The sequence below is a fragment of the Sorex araneus genome, chromosome 2 (genome assembly GCF_027595985.1).
Source record: "Sorex araneus isolate mSorAra2 chromosome 2, mSorAra2.pri, whole genome shotgun sequence".
Classification (NCBI taxonomy): domain Eukaryota; kingdom Metazoa; phylum Chordata; class Mammalia; order Eulipotyphla; family Soricidae; genus Sorex; species Sorex araneus.
This window is the reverse complement of record NC_073303.1, coordinates 115454809-115473791: the sequence shown is the minus strand read 5'-3', so window position 1 is coordinate 115473791 and position 18983 is coordinate 115454809. Positions and strand designations below refer to the sequence as shown.

At 35.8% G+C, this 18983-nt stretch overlaps 1 protein-coding gene across 2 annotated transcripts in view; it reads right to left on the bottom strand.

The window, feature by feature from the left end:
* The window catches only part of CSMD3 (CUB and Sushi multiple domains 3), a 1180343-nt gene that overhangs the window by 11664 nt on the left and 1149696 nt on the right, over positions 1 to 18983 (bottom strand). For both annotated transcript variants that reach the window (XM_004607658.2, XM_055125482.1), the window contains 4 exons: positions 15201 to 15312; positions 11782 to 11961; positions 8176 to 8241; positions 2197 to 2355 (listed from right to left, as the gene is read on the bottom strand). In XM_004607658.2, coding sequence (XP_004607715.2) covers positions 2197 to 2355; positions 8176 to 8241; positions 11782 to 11961; positions 15201 to 15312 — 517 coding nt within the window. The remainder of the gene's footprint in view (positions 1 to 2196; positions 2356 to 8175; positions 8242 to 11781; positions 11962 to 15200; positions 15313 to 18983) is intronic.

Genomic DNA, 18983 nt, shown 5'->3' with positions numbered 1-18983 from the left:
CCAGGCTCTGCCGTGCAGGCTCCATACTCTCAGTAGCTTGCTGGGCACCCGAGAGGGGAGGAGGAATCGAACACGGATTGGCCGAGTGAAAGGCGGAAGCCCAACTGCTGTGCTATCGCTCCAGCCCTTATATATGAAGTTAGTGACAATAATTTAATCAATTATTTAATTGGACTGGAGCAATAGCACAGCAGTTAGGGCATTTGCCTTGCACGTGGCCAACCTGGCTTCGATTCCTCCGTCCCTCTTGGAGAGCCCGGCAAGCTACCGAGAATATCCTGCCCTTACAGTAGAGCCTGGCAAACTCGATATGCCAAAACCAGTAGCAAGTATCACAATGGAGACCTTACTGGTGCCCACTCAAGCAAATTGATGAACAATGGGGTGACAGATATTTAATTAAAATTAAGAAATCAAATTAACCTATTATTCCATGAAAAAATAGAAACTGGGTTTAGAATTTTTCTTGATTACAGTAAACACAATTTTTTGTTTGTTTGTTTATTTAATTGTTTGTTTTTACTTGACCATTTCTGGCAGTGTTCATGATTTACTTTTGTCTCTGTGCCCAGGAACCACTCCTGGTGTGACTCAGCATGATTAAATCTGTGGTATCCAGAAACTTAAGCCAGATAGGCTATGTGCAAGACCAGTTTCAAACCACAAAACTATTTCTGTCCTGTATTTCATTAAAAGAAAAAAAAATGCAAGTCAAATTACAACAGTTGTAACAATTTTTTTAAACTTTTTTTTTTATTGAATCACCATGTGGAAAACAGTTGTAACAATTTTAATGGATTTCTTTGGTTCATAAAGATTCTTTCCATTCATATTAGATAATGTGCCTACAAACCTTTATACTTCTATATTTATTCAGGTTCATTCACAAATACAAAATGATGTTTGATAATTCAAAAATGCATCATATGTATAACACTATTTTTTACTAATTTTACAACAAATTATTTTAATTATTTTTATTTATTTGGGGGCCACAGCCAGTAGTGCTCAGGGTTTACCCCATCTCTAGACTTAGGGATCATTTCTAGCAGAAATCAAGACATCATATATGATACTGGGGATCAGTTCCAAATTGTCCATTTGCAAAGCAAGCACTTTACCTATAGTGCTTCTTTTTGACCCTTATCACAAATGATTTTTATTATTGACAATTATGTAAAATGTTCCCATGAATTTTAATATTCCATTGCATAAATACTAATACTAACTTTAAATGATATCATTTCATATATACTAATTTGACATTATTCATTGAGGTCCATTTCCTTCTTCCGGGTATTTCCTTACCCTGAGATTTAGTAATGAATTCAAAAGCAAAGAGCTGCCCTCTTAGTGCTTATATTGTTGTCTAGACAAATTACATGGTAGGAGATAACATGACATAATACATTTCCACTGGTGAAAAAAAAATCCACAGGTAAAACTGCCTGACTGTCATTGTAATGAGAAGGCTAATTTGATAAGGTTATCAGGATTGTTGAAAGGATGGTATTTGACAGATCTGAAATATAGAGAAACTAGAACACCAGAGATAATGAGGAAAGTGTATACTACATGGAGGAAAAATAAATCTCTACTTACACAGTAAAAGAGAAAGCCAAACAGGGATGTCCTGAGTCTCATGAAAAGTTGTATTTTGGTTCCCACATAAACACTAGAAGCAATTTCAGTAAATGCACAATAGAATATAAATCACAGATCTGCTCCCTTTACCATTATGAAAATAGAAAATGATTTCATTGTCTTCAAATTTAAAAGTCTGCTCTAATTCATGATGTCTCCATCAAACTACACAAAAATATTCTTGAGTAGGGGCTGGAGTGACAGTACAGTTGGGAGAGGTCTTGCCTTGTATGTGGCCAACCCAGGTTCAATCCCAGGCATCCCATATGGTCCCCTGTGCACTGCCAGGAGTAATTCCTAAATGTAGAACGAAGGTAATGTCTGAGAACTGCCAGGTATGGACCTCCAAACTATACATATATCTACATATATATTCTTGAGGGTATTGTAGAATGTTATACTGGCATAGTAATATTCCAACATCAACCTCCAAACAAACAAGAAAGTTTTGTTTTTAAATAAATCCTGAAGATTATCAAATGCAAATCAATCATAAAAGCAATGGCAATATGGTAGAGATGGAAGCATGAGTTATGCCGGTTGATGTGGTACCTGAGAGCAGGAGTTCCATGTTGCTGTTGCTGAGTGTTGCATTGACTCTGCCGGTGGAAGCATTGAAACTGGTCACTGTCAAAGTCATAGGCTGCTTCCTTCCTTTGAAATTGTAAGACCCTTTCCATATGTAATTTTGGGCAAACACATCATCAGGCACTGCAAATAGATCAGATAAACATATTCATTTACTTTACAGCCTCCTGCAAATAAAAGCATTAAATAGATGAATGAATATTAGCTTATTAGAAATGAAATTTTGAAAAAATAACCAGGACCATGGAACACATACTGTGATTTTCCTTTATGTAAAAAGTGCTTTGTGATTGAGTATAAAGCAAAACTGCAACAACCTAAATTTATATTTGAATCATTCATAAATAAGACCACCAATTGAAGACAAGAGGCATGTACTTTAGACCCCGTTAATATTATAATGACATATATTTGAATCTGTATAACAATCTTTCAGATGGAAATCAAATGACATTGCTAAGCCAAATCAGTCTGTAGAAATGTCCCAAGACTCCTCCTTCTGTGGGAACTGATTCATAGGCAAGAATAGAGAGTAAAACCTCTCTTGAAAAGTGGTCCTGAGAGGGAGTCGGGCAGGATTTGACTTTGATCCCCTTAGAAATACTGAGTGCAGTTTCTCAAATAATGATGCTCTTGAGGAAGAAAGTGTCCCATGCTGACAGTTTTAGAGCTTTATAGGTATTTTACTAATTAAAAGAATTGTCACCAGAATGACTTCTATGGGAGAAAAAGATGAATTGTAATAGCATCAAAGAACACTCAAAAATACATAAAACTCCCATTTAAAAAAGAAATGTTCAAAAAATAGAAAATAAAAAAAGAAATGTTCCCAGAGACAGAGAAATAGTTCAGCAGGTAAGGTGCTTGCTTGCCTTGCATGCAGCCAGCCTGGGTTCTATCCCCAACACTCTACTTGATTCCCTGAGCACTCTTAGTGGTGATTCTTGATCGCAAAGCAATGGTGAAACCTGAGCTCTGTCAGGTATCGCTCTCAAACAAGCAAAAATATTGTTACTGGGACAGAGATGTAGCCCAACGGACTGGAGAACATGCTTGTTGTTTTGGGGGGGTTATGTTTGGTGTGGCATGGTCCCCTGAGCACCCATCTAGAGAACCCCCTGAACACTGCTTGGTGTGGCCAAAGGAAAAATAGTGAAAGAAAATAAAATCAATTAAAATCAATTTATCCTTATATATATTAGGTCTGACAAAAATCTACTCAGAATCTGGAAAGAGGCAAGTTATGCCTTATCTTCATTTTCATAAAGCATCACTGTCCCAAACTACTATTCCAAGGGGATATGCCTATTTGAGTGAAAGACAAGAATAAGGCAAAGACTATTTTCTCCCTAAGAAGTTATTGATAATGTGTCACCTGATCATCTCCTTATAAGTCACACTTCTTCCTACTGAGATCAGAGAGACCAGGGTTCCAAATAGTGCAGTCTCCTAAACAATACCGTAATGTAGCAAAGCAAAAACACTATAGAGAATAGACAGAAAATACGCTCAAGTGGGTTTTTGATTAAATATCTCAGCCAGGATGAATATTTTTCTATGATAATTCAAAAGCACTGCTATAGCAGAAGATTTGGAAAAGAATTAGTGGAGTCAGTCTACTTGTATTTAAGCTCTTTATTTTTCTTTAACAATAAACAGTGTGATTTCCATATGACATACCTCTTGAAGTCTGAATTTTCTCCTGCTTAACACAGGATTCACACAGAATTGAGGGAAAGTTTAAATGAGGTAATGAAGATGAAGGATTTATAAGAAGGAGTTGCTTCCTAAAAATTTACTAGAACAGTTTTCAAAAGGAAGTTATGAGCTAAATTGCTCAGCATTAGACAGATCAGGGATTCAGAGTTAATAGGTTTTTCCTGTAAAGATGGAGGAGGAGCAAGAAAAATGATGCTGTAATACCAGTGACAGGCAAATCGGGGCATCCAACAGACAAATGATGTTGCCTCTGTTAATTTCACTTGATCTGTGCTTTAACAACTTATGGCTAAGCCCAAACCTTAATGAAAATCTATATCTAACGATCTCGTCTATTACGCCCAAGGGAATTAAGGATTATTGGCTGAGAGCGAAAGGACAGGAGGAAAAGGAACAATGGGGAAGAAGTAGGTAACAATAAAAGCAAAGTCCATTATATCAGGATTAATCATTGATGTGCAGTAAGTATTAAAAACAGGCTCATCGGGGGAAAAATAGATTTGTAACACAGCAATAACAGTGATCTAGGTTGATTATCAATTCCTATGGTATTCATGCTCCCATAATGGCAGTTTCAAACCCCAACATATTATCACTCAATACAGAGTTTGGAATAATTTACATTAAGTGTCCAGAACTGACAAAATTGATAGTCTTCCTGCTTCTTTGGCCTACCACAACCATCCCAAGCATCTCAGTTACATAGCTGAGAAATGTAACTCATAACAAGAGAGAACAGATACTGTTTGGCCATGTATGCCTATGTGTAGGAGAAATTACAACACTGCCTTCTACTCTTATTCCTATTTTGACATGGAGATTTGTGTATTTTTGACTGTGTATTTGGCAGTTCTCTGTGTTGCACAGGACCATTTCTTCAAACTTTATTCACAACTTCACAGCGTTGCCAAATCATGCTTCTGGGTTTGATACGATTACCCTATTTCACTCTAGATTTATAAGAGTGAAATGTGATGCGTATATCAACTCAGAAGCATGATGTTTTAATGTTATAATATGGTGGTTATATCAAACTGTGTAACATTATGTTTTACTATGATTTAAAATAAAATGCTTCTACTGTTTTGTAATTAAAAATGACCTTGCTCTAGAAGGGGCTAGAGAAATGCATAGGCAGCTAGGGCACTTGCTTTGCATGATGTAGAACTGGGTTTGATCCCTGACATCACATATGGTCTTCTGAGTCCTGATGGGAGCGATCCCTGAGTGCAGAGCCAGGAATAAACCCCGAGCAATGATGAATAGATAACTATGGTAGGATATCATTGGTTTGTCCTTTCTCCCTTGCCACAAAGAGTTTAGGCATATGTAGTAATAATATCTAAACAGTTTTAGATAACATTGGTTGTCCTGCTCCCCTTGCCACTAGGAGCTTAGGTATATTGGTCACACCCATCAAGGTGCTCCCGAGTCACTCCCATTCCTTTGTCTATCCATAACCACTTCTATGCTCCCTTCCTCAACCAGTTAATCAGCTTTTCCCCTAATCAGACTCTGTTAATTTGTAAGGTCAGACCTTGCTAGGACAGTGAACTTGTATTGTAAGTTAATATTTCCTTGCTCCTCTCCTCCTGTCTTTTGAATACTTGACTTTAAAACTATGTCCTTCTTGTATGGACAAAGAAAGACAGTTGTTAACATGCTTTGGTAACATGGGATTTAATTGGCTTTGAATATTATTCACTCCTGGGCATCTGCTTTCTCGACTTAAGCCTCAGCTGCCCTTACTTCCTAGCACCCCCCAAAGCAGGGTCCCGACAAGGGACGGGGCGGACCCAGGGCGAGTGTTGAGTTATGTGCTACACTGGCATTGAGATGGGCCTGGCCAAAGTGCCTAATGCTTAACTATAGGTTAATAACTTCATCATGGACATGTCATGTCATGATCCAAAAGCACCGATGAGAATAGGACCCTGCTAGGGATAGGAAACACTAATCTGGCTTGAGCACTGTAGTCTGAGATTGAGATGACCCCAGGAGAGCAATTCCATAAGCTTAATGCATCTCTTGCTGTGTCCATACAAAATGATTAGTATTATGAATACTTATATGTTAGTTAGTTAGAGGAGAAACACACCCATGGGATTCCACTCTTGGGTGGGTGTCCTGCTGAAAGAGAATCTGTCCTAGAAGAAGCATCCCCTGAGGAAAAGAATTTTACCCCTATTGATTGTGACCACACCTATGTGTAAGCCCTGACCGCTCATGCTGGGGGATTTAAGGAGGTTGTAAGAGGGGATTTGGGGAAGAAGTAGAGAGAGAGATGGGAGTGTATAAAGAGGAGATTGGAATAAACTGCAACTGAGACCAACCAGCCTGGCTCCGTTCCTTCCTTCGCCTGCCTCATCATGGCTATCAACCTCCCCGGGGTAGGGAAAGCGGCTGGAGACTACCGAACGTGGGTGGCAGGAGAGATAGAGCACCACTGTCCTGTGCCTGAGGTGTGGTGGTGCCCTCTCCTCCCTTCCTTTCTTTTTTGTGTGTTTACACAACCATAAATTAACATTCCGGTAATAAAGCATAAGGTATTTAAGCAATAGTGAATGTTTAATATATGAGATCTGGCATTTTAGTATAGTATTTTGCTTACAGAACATTAATGAAATTCTCCCAATGAAATTAAATCACACCCATGTGATCCAAAAATAGGAAATAAAAAATAAACAAATAAAAAATAAAAATTATAAAATTATGATGACTTTGTTCTGGAATTTTATCGACACATTTACTCAGGTTAAATAAAATATCTACTTCATCAGACATTTTGAAAACTATAAATAGATATCAAATCTTATAAATATTTTCTAAATATGCATTAAAACGAACATAATTTAGTATAATAATTTATTAATCTGATATAATACATTGTTGTTTATTTAACATGAAAATATCCTGACATAACTATCATGGGTCCAATTTGATAATGATATATATGCCTTAGTGTCATTCATCTGTCATAGTGAGTGCTAAATAAGTATTCCTAAATTTTGTGGGTTATGCAGTTATAGAGTGTACATTGAGAACCTCTAAAGCCTCCTTAAATTATATCCTAAAATTATTACTTATTTGTGTAATAGCCAAATCTATCTCCAAAGTAAAGATTAGACACTGACTTTAATTTTAATGGTAGTTTTCATTTATGTCATGTAAATAAAATAATATACTAAATGTCAGTTCTCATATATTTAACATTCACTGTTGGTTAAATACCTTAAACTTCATTCCCAGAATTTAATTTATAATGCTCTAATCATCATGTCTTTGAAGAAAGAAGTGGAGTCTCAGAATATAAAATGAATTTGATAAGGAACATAGAAAGCAGAACGAGCATATAACATCATAATTACATTAAGAGGACAAGAATAGAGGACATTTCCAATGACTGCCCGGATAAAATCTGTTTATTTCCTTTGTTGTTTCAATGATGGGGGCAGGTATTTACATATGCATAGTTACAGGGCTTTGACATGTTGGTTGCATTGCTTGTCAGGGTTCATACACTTGTCTGTGCCACGGAGAAGAGTTGAGGTCACAAGCATGCAAATAAGGCACTTGAATACCCCAATATGAGCTCTCAAAATCAAATTGTTGAAAGTTCACATATCAAATTTTAGAAATTTCTGAACATTTAATCTTATATAAGTTCATTTAATTTTTTGGTAAAATCTTTTTATATAGAATTAAATTTTAACTGATTTAGAAAAAAGTTATGGCCATATTTTATAGCCACTTGTTGATCCACTTACAAGGAAACATTTAGCTAGGTAATATATGTGGCACTATAGGACTGTCAACCCATTGTTCATCGATTTGCTCGAGCGGGCACCATAACGTCTCCTTTGTGAGACTGTCGTTACTGTTTTTGGCATAAAGATATGCCATGGTCAGCTTGCCAGGCTCTGTCGTGAAGGTGGGATACTCTCAGTAGCTTGCCGGGCTCTCCGAGAGGGATGGAAGAATCAAACCTGGGTTGGCTGCGTGCAAGGCAAACACCCTACCCACTGTGCTATCACTCCAAGCAAATAATATATAACATTTCAAAATATTGGATGAAAACAATATCTGATAATTCACATTTTAAAATTCCAGTACTCAAGTGCAGTTTCCCATACCAAATAACAGTTTTCTAAATAAGTGATAAATTTGTCTAAAAAAAAGTTCAGTTTTTGAATCCACAACATATAGAAAAACAGAAATACTCACCACTTAGTTTTGGGCTGGGCGTTCCTAGCGCAGGTCTAGGGTCCTTCACCAAAATTTTGGAACCAGCTACATAATCAAATGGACACGTGTACAAAAGTTAAAGTAATGCATTACAAAGAAACACACACATATATGATATTTTCTCAGTTTATAAGCTAACATATTTTTTCTCAAAATGACCTTAACATTTATGGTGCTACCTTATCATTGTTGATTATTGATTATTGTTTATTTTAGAAATATCAGCTAATCATGGGTACTATTGATTCCAAAATGGTAACTGAGAGTTGATGGCATTTGTTCCCGTAGTATTAAAGAAAAAAAAAAGGTGAATGTCACTTGGCTAAAGGTTTTTGTTTGTTAAGATGATCAACAGTGTTACAAGAAATTCAGCAGACATGATGTTTAAAAAAAAAAAAGAAGAAGAAGAATGTTTTAAGTCAACCCAAAGTTAGTCCCAGACTAAACAAACAAATCCAGAGGGGTACTAGATAAACATGGAAAGTTATAGGACTTGTGATAGAGAGTTATTGTGGGCCATATCAAGGTTTAGATCTTTATCTTAAGACCAATAAAACATCTTTAAAATATGAGCAAAAGGCAACCTGAAAAATAAATGAATAAATAAAACACTTGAAGAGGGAAGTTAGATGGGTGAGCATCAATCACTCTAGTTGAAGTCTGGGGAACAATTTGAAAGGAAGAAGGTATTGACAGGCAAGGAAATGAAAAGGTTGCTACATTAATTTAAGAAGAAATAATGCTAAGTACCTCTACTGCAATAGTGATGATAAAACAGAAAAATGGAGAGATAAAGAGGCTACTAAAATAATGGGGAATTTAAAACAAGAGAAGAACATGTCAAAGATAATTACTAGATTTCTATTTACTACCTCTGAGACAGGGAACACTGTAAGACTTTGGAGATGGTAAATTTATGAGATTAGAATTGTATATTGTGAAAAAACTTCTGAGGAATTCAAGAAGAGATGTCAAGTAGGCAACTACATGTATATATATATATATGTATATATATGTATATATATATACACATATATATGGAGCTTAGGGAATATAAGTGAACTAATAATATTGATTTTTAAACAATCACTGGGAAAGAAAGTATTAAAGTCATTGCCATGAAAGATTAGGGAAGGAAGAAAGAATGAAAGGAAGAGACACCGAAGAACTGAACTTTTTAACCAAAAGAGCATAGGTATAGGAAAACTAAACTTACAATGTATATGGAGAATAGGTAACAGAATAGAGTGAATAAATATTCATTCAACAAATACTAAGAGTTTTTACTATATCAGGAACTGATCACAATGTTAAAATTATAATCATAAAACATTTGAACAAAGCTTCTGGTTTATATGGAGAATGAATTATACTGGGGGAGGAGTGATGAAATATCATGGGATACAATGACAAGCAATTCAACAAAATAATAAGGTTCAAACATAGTCATTTCAAGTATTCAAGAAACTTAAAAGTAACTTAACAACAACCTAACTAAAAAGAAGTGAGAATAATATTTCAAACAGGATATATTCATTAATACCATGAATGCTGCAAGAGATCAAGAATCTGGCTAATTTATTTGAGGTCGTGTGATTTGACACACTCAATTGTACCTAGAAACTCCTCCTGGTTCTGTCTTCAAGGACATTTTTTGGTGGTTCTCAGGTTTAATGCTCATCAATCCAAGTATGAAACCAGGATCAGCCACATATAAGTCAAGTAACTTACCTTCTATACTGTCTTTTTGGCCCCATTTTTTTTTTAAGAAATTGGTGTTTATTGAAATACTATAAGAAAAAAAACTAGAAATACCTTCTTTGTTACTTCCTCTGAGACATTAACATCCAGCAAATTCACTAGACCACTTCATTATAGGGTTTGTCCTGATCAAGACATAATTAGGTGGGCCCTTCCTTTAGATCAAGTCAGAATCTGATGCTAAGATGACTGAGTAATGGGTTTTGAAAAGGACTCCATTGAAAACTGAGAAATTAGACACTGCTGTGGGTAATACACACATACACACACATATATACATATATATGTGTATATATGTATATATATGTGTATATATATGTATATATATATGCCTCATATATTGACAGTGCTCAGTGCTTACACCTGGTCTTGTTTTCAGGGATTACTCCTGGCAGGCTCAGGAAACCATATAGGTTGACAGGTATCAAAGTTGAGTCAGCCAAATACAAGGAAAGCACCATATCTGATATAATATCTCTTAGGCCCAATTTCCTTGACTAAGCTCTGGCATAAAATGAGGCCACCATAACCATGCCACCAGACTCCACACCAGGGGTGCTACAGAGTGGGGCGGATGAGAGCCATCCCATGCTCCAGACTGCTTTCCACAAACTAAGGCCGAGCCTCACACATGAGTGAACATATTTCTGGGCAGCATGACTGCAAAGCAGCTGTGCAACACATCATCATGAAGATATATATATATATATATATATATATATTTCATCATAAAGAGATGAAATATATATACCTCTCAGAGAGCCCGGCAAGCTACCAAGAATATCCCACCAGCACAGAAGAGGCTGGCAAGCTCTCTGTGATGTATTTGATATGCCAAATACAGTAACAATAACAGGTCTTATTCTCCTGACCCTGAAAAGAGCCTCCAATAACTGGGAAAAGTGAGTCAAGAGAGGCTGCTAAAATCTCAGGGCTGGGACGAATGGAGATGTTACTGGCTCCATTTGCTTGAGTAAATCTATGAACAATGGGATGACAGTGATACAGTGATACAGTGATACAGTGAAGCTTCAGAGAACACCTTTCCACCAGGGTTACCTTGTTGGATACTATAACACCAGAGTGCTGGAAGGGATTTTCCTTCATCATGTATTAGACAGTATAAACCCCAAATAGGTGTTGGGAACAAAACTCCTTGAAGATGTAATTTTCTGGTATTTCAAAGATGACCTAATGCCTGAAATAATTCAGACATGACAAGTATATTTTTAACAATAGAGGGAAATGTGAAGAAATGTAGAAGAAAGTAACATCAAGCTGAAGACAGAAATTAGTGTGAGGCAGCTATGAGGTAAGAAAGTTGCAGGAAGATGGGAAGCCATTAGCTGCTAGCTAGATGAGTCAGAATTTATTCTTCCTCAGATTCTTCAGATGCTTTTGAGCATGCAATGCCTTGCAAAAAAAAAAAACAAAAAAAACCCCAAAAACCTGGATAGACTCTGAACTCTTAAACTATGAATGAATAAACCTCTTCTTTTAATCTGTCTAGATTGTGGTACTTTATAACAAATTCATAGGAAAATGAAAAATAGTCCTAAAAAGATTCCTATCACAAACATAGATGTTAGAAGAAGGAATAAAAGCAAAGAGAAAATACAAAAGATGCTCAAAGAGCTATTAAAAAGACCTGAACAGAATTTCTCCACGTGTGTATCTTGAAAAGTCCATGTAACTCCTACCCCTATGTTAAGTAACAAATGTCTTTTGATCCTAAGAGATCTTGAATTGTTTTTGTCTTTTGCATCTGAGATCATACAAAGTAGCATAATATCTTCATTTGAGACTGTTATGGAGAAAACTTACCTTCACAAATGGGAACTTTTCCAGTCCAAGTGTTGTCAGACCTACACACCCGATGTTCTGTTCCACCTGCTAAGAAGAAGCCAGTCTGGCAAGTGTAAATTAGTGTATACCCATGAGATGGTAGGTCCATGCCTACTACATTTGCATGAGCAGGAGTTTCTGGCTGTTTACAACTGTGGGCTAAGTTAGGAAAAAGAGAAAAGATTCAATGTTAATATTTATTTTCAGAAAAATTTTAAGACCAGAATCATGGAATAATTTTAAGATTTACATGATTTATACCTTTATATAATGATACCTTTAAATAATTATGCTTATGAATTAAGGATATGTATTTTAGATAATTATACATGCCAATTTGTTTTACAGGTTCACATTTCCTAAATAATCACCCATGGAGAGTTAGTCAATGTTAAGAGGTAAATGGAGGGGTGAAAAAGATTTACGTAAGAAAAGTAATCACAGAAATATATACTTGATCACTACTTTAAACAGGCAGAGACTTTTAAAAGATCTAAACCATCCAAAGTAAGACACCTTTTCATAGTTTCTTAAAGGTGAATTTTCTGGCCATATTTTGCATCAATATGGCAGTGACAGCTTTTTTTGCACTAAACATTTATCTCAGCTGGCATGATTCCCCCGTATTTCTCTTTCTTGATTCCACTAAACCTATAGGGTTACTGCTTTAGAAATTTACCTGTCTTATACAATAAAAGCCTTTCCTTTCTTTATAACCATTATATTATATATCTATGCATAATTATACTATATATTTATATATAATTCATAATTATATTATTATATATTATTATAATAATTATGTATTATTATATTATTATAATTATAATCTGTGAGGTATTTTCTCTACCAGGACATGTCTGATCCTTTGTCCATAGATACATATGCTTAAAGGCAATCTCTAAAAAAAAATTGTGCCTCCCATAAATTTGTTTTGGAAACTCAAATTATTTCCCAAAATAATTTAAAACTCAAAGTATTTCCCAAAGTAGACTCTCAGAGTTACAAATAAGTGTTAATTCTTCCTTAATTTATGTGGTAAACATCATATCAATGTTTTATTCTTGCTTAATGGAATCTATTTATGCTTAATAGAATTTAGTTACTGAAATTAATTTTCATGGGGAAATATCACAAAGACCAAGTGCAGGTAGTGTTTTTTTAATCAACATTTTATATATATATATATATATATATATATATTAGAAATGTTGAGCTGTTTTATAGGGATTGAAACTGTTTAACTTTATTTAAATCAACCTATTCCAAGTGTAGATCATTGAAGAATTTTGGCTTACTATAAAATATCTAGCTATATCCCACAAACTGTTCTAACATATATTATAAGAGAATTTTCAGGAATTTAACATTTAGAAAAATTAACAGCAGTAGTATATGTTCTGTTACTCCTCTTTTGGAAGTTGCAGGTAAGTAGGGTTTCCCATGATCCTTTGTGGTTTGAATTGGGTCAAAGTAAATCCAGAGACCTTGGACTCCAGCAATCCTTAAATGCTAGATATTATCCTGATGAATATTTTTCCTCCAACTTATTCTCCCTCTCCCCCAATTCTTCTCTAAAAGATGCTCAGAAGTTTAAAAGAAGAGTGAGATCCAAAAACTGAGTAGAAAGGAAAAAGAGCTAAATAGCTCACAAAATGAAGTTTGTAACTGCAGATCAGAAACAATATTTAGTGAACTCTGCCTTTGTTCTTACTTAATGAGGCTTTATCAAAAGCCCTAAATTTAGGGTCACTTATATTTAGACATTCCAGGGAATCTTGAGATAGTATTCAAATGTTAGGTCATATTTATATGTATTTATATGAAAATATGTATTTATATGTATTTTAAATGAAATACATACTTATATATATTTCCTCTAATAGAAGTTTTTAGCTCTCCTCAGAGTCTCAGAATTTCCTAAAATATTAAGGGTCACTATGTTGAGTCTTCTGTATTTCAAAGTATTTCAGAATCAGATTCATAAACAGAAATCATCACCTAAAATTACTAGTTTACCAAACTGAACACAATTACAAGAGCTTTTGAAAGGAACAAAAATATGTCTTACACCTTCTTACGTCTTTAGAAAGAATGGTCCTCAGTGGGAACTGGGTTATAATATAAAATAAATCTCATTTAATATTTGTTGCAGAGAAATAGAACAAGGGTGTCCTATAAATAATATTTTAGGAAGGAATACCAGGATGGGATTCAAAGCAGATGCCAAGTCACCAATCTTGATGCAGTCCACTAAGATAGCATAAAGAAAATACCCAGATGCAAAGTATTAGGCACCTTGCATAGAATAGGTGGGAGCCCTCAGAAAAGCAGCTGTCCCCACTGCCTCCCTCAAACCAGAAAAAAAGCAGCTTGAGCAGCAAAAGATTATGTTAAGATTATGAAAATAATAACCAGAGTTCAATGCTTAATTTTTGACTGCACCCTAATAACAGAGGAAAGCAAATATACCAGGTATACCTATTCCAGTTGGGAAAGTTTGGGGAAAACCTTATAATAATACCATTCTTGTAAAAACAAGTGAGCACATTCTTCACTGCCCACATCACAACCTTTAATGGGTATGAGTACTCACTCTCTCGCTCTCTCGCGCTCTTTCTCTCGCTCTCTCGTTCTCTCTCTCGCTCTCTCTCTCTCTCTGTCTCTCACTCTCTCTCCTAACATTTTTCCAAATGAAATTATCCTGCTTCACTACTTGGCATCTTCTGAAATTCTTTACTCTGAGAAAAGGCAATGATCTTGGAACATCTGGGCAAGGATTGTGCATTTTTATTTATTTATTTAATCAAGAATTATGTATGGCTTTTATTTTCTTGCAAAGAGCAATTCCTCGCTCCAGCATGAGACCACAGATCTTCCCCAAAACAGGAGGTGGGAGCAGTCCCATGTCTTGTAGATCATATAGAATACAGATTCAGCCACACAGTGGCCTTGTGGAACTGGTGGGCCAATACTGCCCATGCTTATAGATGCTCAAAGCAGACTTTACAAGTCCTGACCCAACCCAGACATTTTCCTGCGAGACAGAAGTGGGTCAAGCAGAACATCGAAGCTACTTTCTTTGCTCCTCAATTCACTCAAGTCACCTGGAATATTTGGTGAAATAACTAGGAATCAGGTAACCTGCAACATAACTTGTGAAGCATCAGGAAAGCATCGTTTTGGTGGAAGACATTACTCCCACCTGCAACAATATATATAAATATTTGCCATCATGTATATAAATATGAATCAAATAAATTATGTATTTCTGTTATATTTCTAATAATATTTAAAGATCAAGGTGAAAATTTTAATAAAATGTTCTCATATTTGGAAGGAACTACAAATATATATTCTCACTTAGAGCATAAACAATTTTTATTTACAATACTTACGTATGCATTCAGGTTGAATTCCATTCCATGTGAGGTCAGAAAGGCAAGTGCGTGTTGTAGACCCTTGAATAAGATGTCCTTTTTTGCAGTGGAACTGTACAACACTTCCTACCTATAGTAAATCACAGAGGAGGAGAAAATAGACCAATGAAATATGGGAATTAATTAAAATGCCTTGGAGTGGAGATACTTTCAACTTGGCATGGTAGAACTTTTAATGGAAAGTAATTATAATCTGAATTTTAGAAAATTTAAAACAAACCAAAGACAAGGAAGAAAGCATTTTTGCACATATTTATGATGAATAGGTGCTGAATGTTTTGCCAATTTGAAGAAAATCTAGTACTTTCCAGGTTGATTTGAAAGAAAAATTCCTACAGTAAGTCAGAAAGTGAGAGAAGTAGTAGGAATCAGGAAGATAGTGTATGCGGTAGGGGTCATGATTTATAATTAGGTCAGCTACTTCAGTCTTCCCCAGCAATTGACATCTGAAAATGTTTGACAGCTATTCTAAGATTCACTATGGAAACCTCATTGTCAGCTTCTCTCTTTAGTTCCTACTTGCACCTGCTACTTCAACAGGAAGCTGAGATTAACATGAGATAAACTGGCATGAGTTGATCTGACCTTGAGACTGTTTAAATTTCATCAGCTAAAAACATTTAAAAAAAAGTTATCAAAAATCTAAGATAACATCAGGGTGACCCAAACTACAATAAGCATATTTAAAATAAATGGGTTTGTTATGGAGGAGGAATGAGGAGAGGAAAGGAACGTTGGGTTACTGGGAGTGGTGGCAAATTTAGAGTTGGAACATTGGATGCTTGAAACCCTGCTATCTACTTTGTAAATCACTGTGATTAAACAAAGCAAAATGAAATAAAACGAACAAAAGAAAGCAGACATCCAAGGTACCCACCCAATTGAGTATCTATACAAAAATAATTAAAAATGTTCACAGAAGTGTGATATATAATTATTTTGTTTTATTTTGTTTGTTTGGGGCTTCACAGTGCTCCAAGGTCCAGTGGTGTTAGAGATAAAATTTGGGGCTCCCTCTCCAGCACAATAAATAATCTCCTCTGCCTGCTCCACCCCAAGCTGTCTTTTTCCTCATTTTTAATAGAGTTATGGTGATTTACACTACTGCCAATGATGCCATACTTATAACCTTCCAATGCTGTAACCACCATGAGAGTGCTCAGTTTCCACCATCAAGGCCCGAGGGATGCCTTCCCTCCATCTCCCCCCAGGTCAATTCAGTTCTATAAGCCAAAATTATAATTCGAATCAATCAATTTGGAGCGTTCAGATCAGTGCTCGCAGTTAATCTTTAGGGAAAGACTTCCCATCTTTTCCCAGAGGTAGTTTTACCTAAAGTTGTGTTTCCTTTCTTCTGCTAAAGACCTGGCCCCACCCACTTGACTGAAAGGATGTTTGTGCCATTCTTTTCTTTTCTACTTGATGGATAGGTGGAATGTTGCCTGATGTTTGAATTGTTAAATAAAGCTGGTTAGCTATTTAAATCAATTCTGGTGAATTGTATTTTTTAACACACCACTACACATGTTCTTATTATCATCCAAAACTATTTTACAGTCACAACATTATATGCCAATAGTCATTGTCTGGTAAGAACCTTTATTCTTAAATAATCAACATTACACCTTCTATGACTACCTTAGCTTCTGCCCATCTTCTTCCATTGATGCTCCATTTTTTCTTTTATTTATTTTTTTTATTGAATCATCATGATATACAGTTACAAAGCTTTCATGATTGAGTTTCTGCCATACAATGATCAAATACCCATCCCTCCATCATTGTACATTTTCTACCACCAATGGCCACAGTATCCCTCCCCCCCCCACCATGTCCCACCCCACCCCCTGCCTCTCTGGCAGACAATTTCCTTCTTACTCTATCTCTACTTTTGGGTATTATGGTTTTCAATACAGATACTGAGAGGCTGTCATGTTTGGTCCTTTATCTACTTTCAGCAAACATCTCCCAACCTGAGTGATCCCTTCATCCATCGTTGACTTAGTGATTCCTTCTCTATCCTAGATGCGGTGCTCCATTTTTTTCCAGGGTTACCACATTATTCAACTCCAAGGAAAGAAGCATTATTCATGTCTCAGTGTGTATTCAACATCAAGATTTGTTTCCAGGTGATAAAGTTACGCTACATTAAGATGGCAGACTCAAAGTCTGACCATTGATCATCTATCACTATCATTAATACTTATTTCTACTCAAGTTGTACTAACATGATACTGAATTTTTGTAGTTCATATTTTTATGTTATTTTCACTGACTAGAAAGCCCTTTTTGAGCCCCATTTCCTAGACCTTATTCTGAAAGATTTAGCTCAAATACTGCTTCTAGAAAAGCTCCCCTGCAATATCACCATCACTGTCATCCCATTACTCATCGATTAGCTCGAGCGGGAACCAGTAATGTCTCCATTTTGAGACTTGTTACTGTTTTGGGCATATCGTATACACCATGGGTAGCTTGCCAGTCTTTGCCATATGGGCAATATACTCTCGGTAGCTTGCCAGGCTCTCTGAGAGGGGTGAAGGAATTGAACTCAGGTTAGCAACATGCAAGGCAAATGCCTTACTGCTGTGCTATTGTTCCAGCCCCTCCAATATCAGAGTAGGAAAACTCCCCCTTTTTGTGTGTTTTCTTAATAGAGTTTAATGTTCCCAATGTTACATGTGTTATGTGAAATGATCAATATTATCAATAGATCCAAACCCCAAGTTTTAGCTTTCTAGGTTAGAGTCTGTGTTACACATCCTCACACAACTGCATGCTTAGAAAAGAGTTTTGTAAATGTTCTATCAACTGACCAGAAACTAATCATTTCATATCAAATTATTTGATTACTTAAGGCTGTAGAGATAGTTCACCGGCAAGCTACTTTTCTTGCATGCTGTCAACCCAGGTTTGATCCCTGGTATCCTGTATGGTCTCCAGAGCACCTTCTGGAGTGATCCCTGAATGAAGAGTAAGGAGTAAACCTTCAGCACAGCCGGGCGTGGCCAAAATTCTAATTTATAATGCTTTTAATGGAGGAAAGTTTAAATCCAACCAAAATGTTGTCCAACCCCCTAGAACTCACTTTAAAGAGTACAGTAGCAGTTAGTGAGATATACATTTGGTGTTTACTTCTTTATTAGTATGGATCATAAACCAATAATTTTGATTACTTCCTTAACTACTGATCTATTTTAGCCAACAAATATTCTTATTTACAACATTTTGGATAAAACATGAACTGAAAAGTGAGTACCTTTTTGAATCTCGAGCAACAGTGGTGATGGTCTTATTTACTCCTAATTATAGCTACGTCAAAAAAAAATCTGCTATATAAGTCTTTAAATTATAACATGTAAACAAATATAACAGAGGAAATCAGGAAGTTGATTTGAATGTGAAACTGATCATTTTCCTCTTTATATTTCCTTCCCAGTAGTGGGTTTCCTACATCTGTAATTTTACTTGTCACTTCCAGTCACATGAGCAAATCAGGTGGGCAGGAGTTGAAAGAAATATGGAGTATTATAATTCTCCATCTGGAAATTTGAAACTGAGATTGAGACTATTAATCACTTTTCATTATGACTGAGAGGAAAATGGAGGAAAATGGAGGGGAGGTACACTTGGCCATAAGATTATTCTATAAGGAGTGAAAATAAAATAGTTGTGGCAGCAGCTAAGTATTTTTTGCCTCGTTCATAGATTCTTAGATTAATAAATCACTTGATTCCTTCT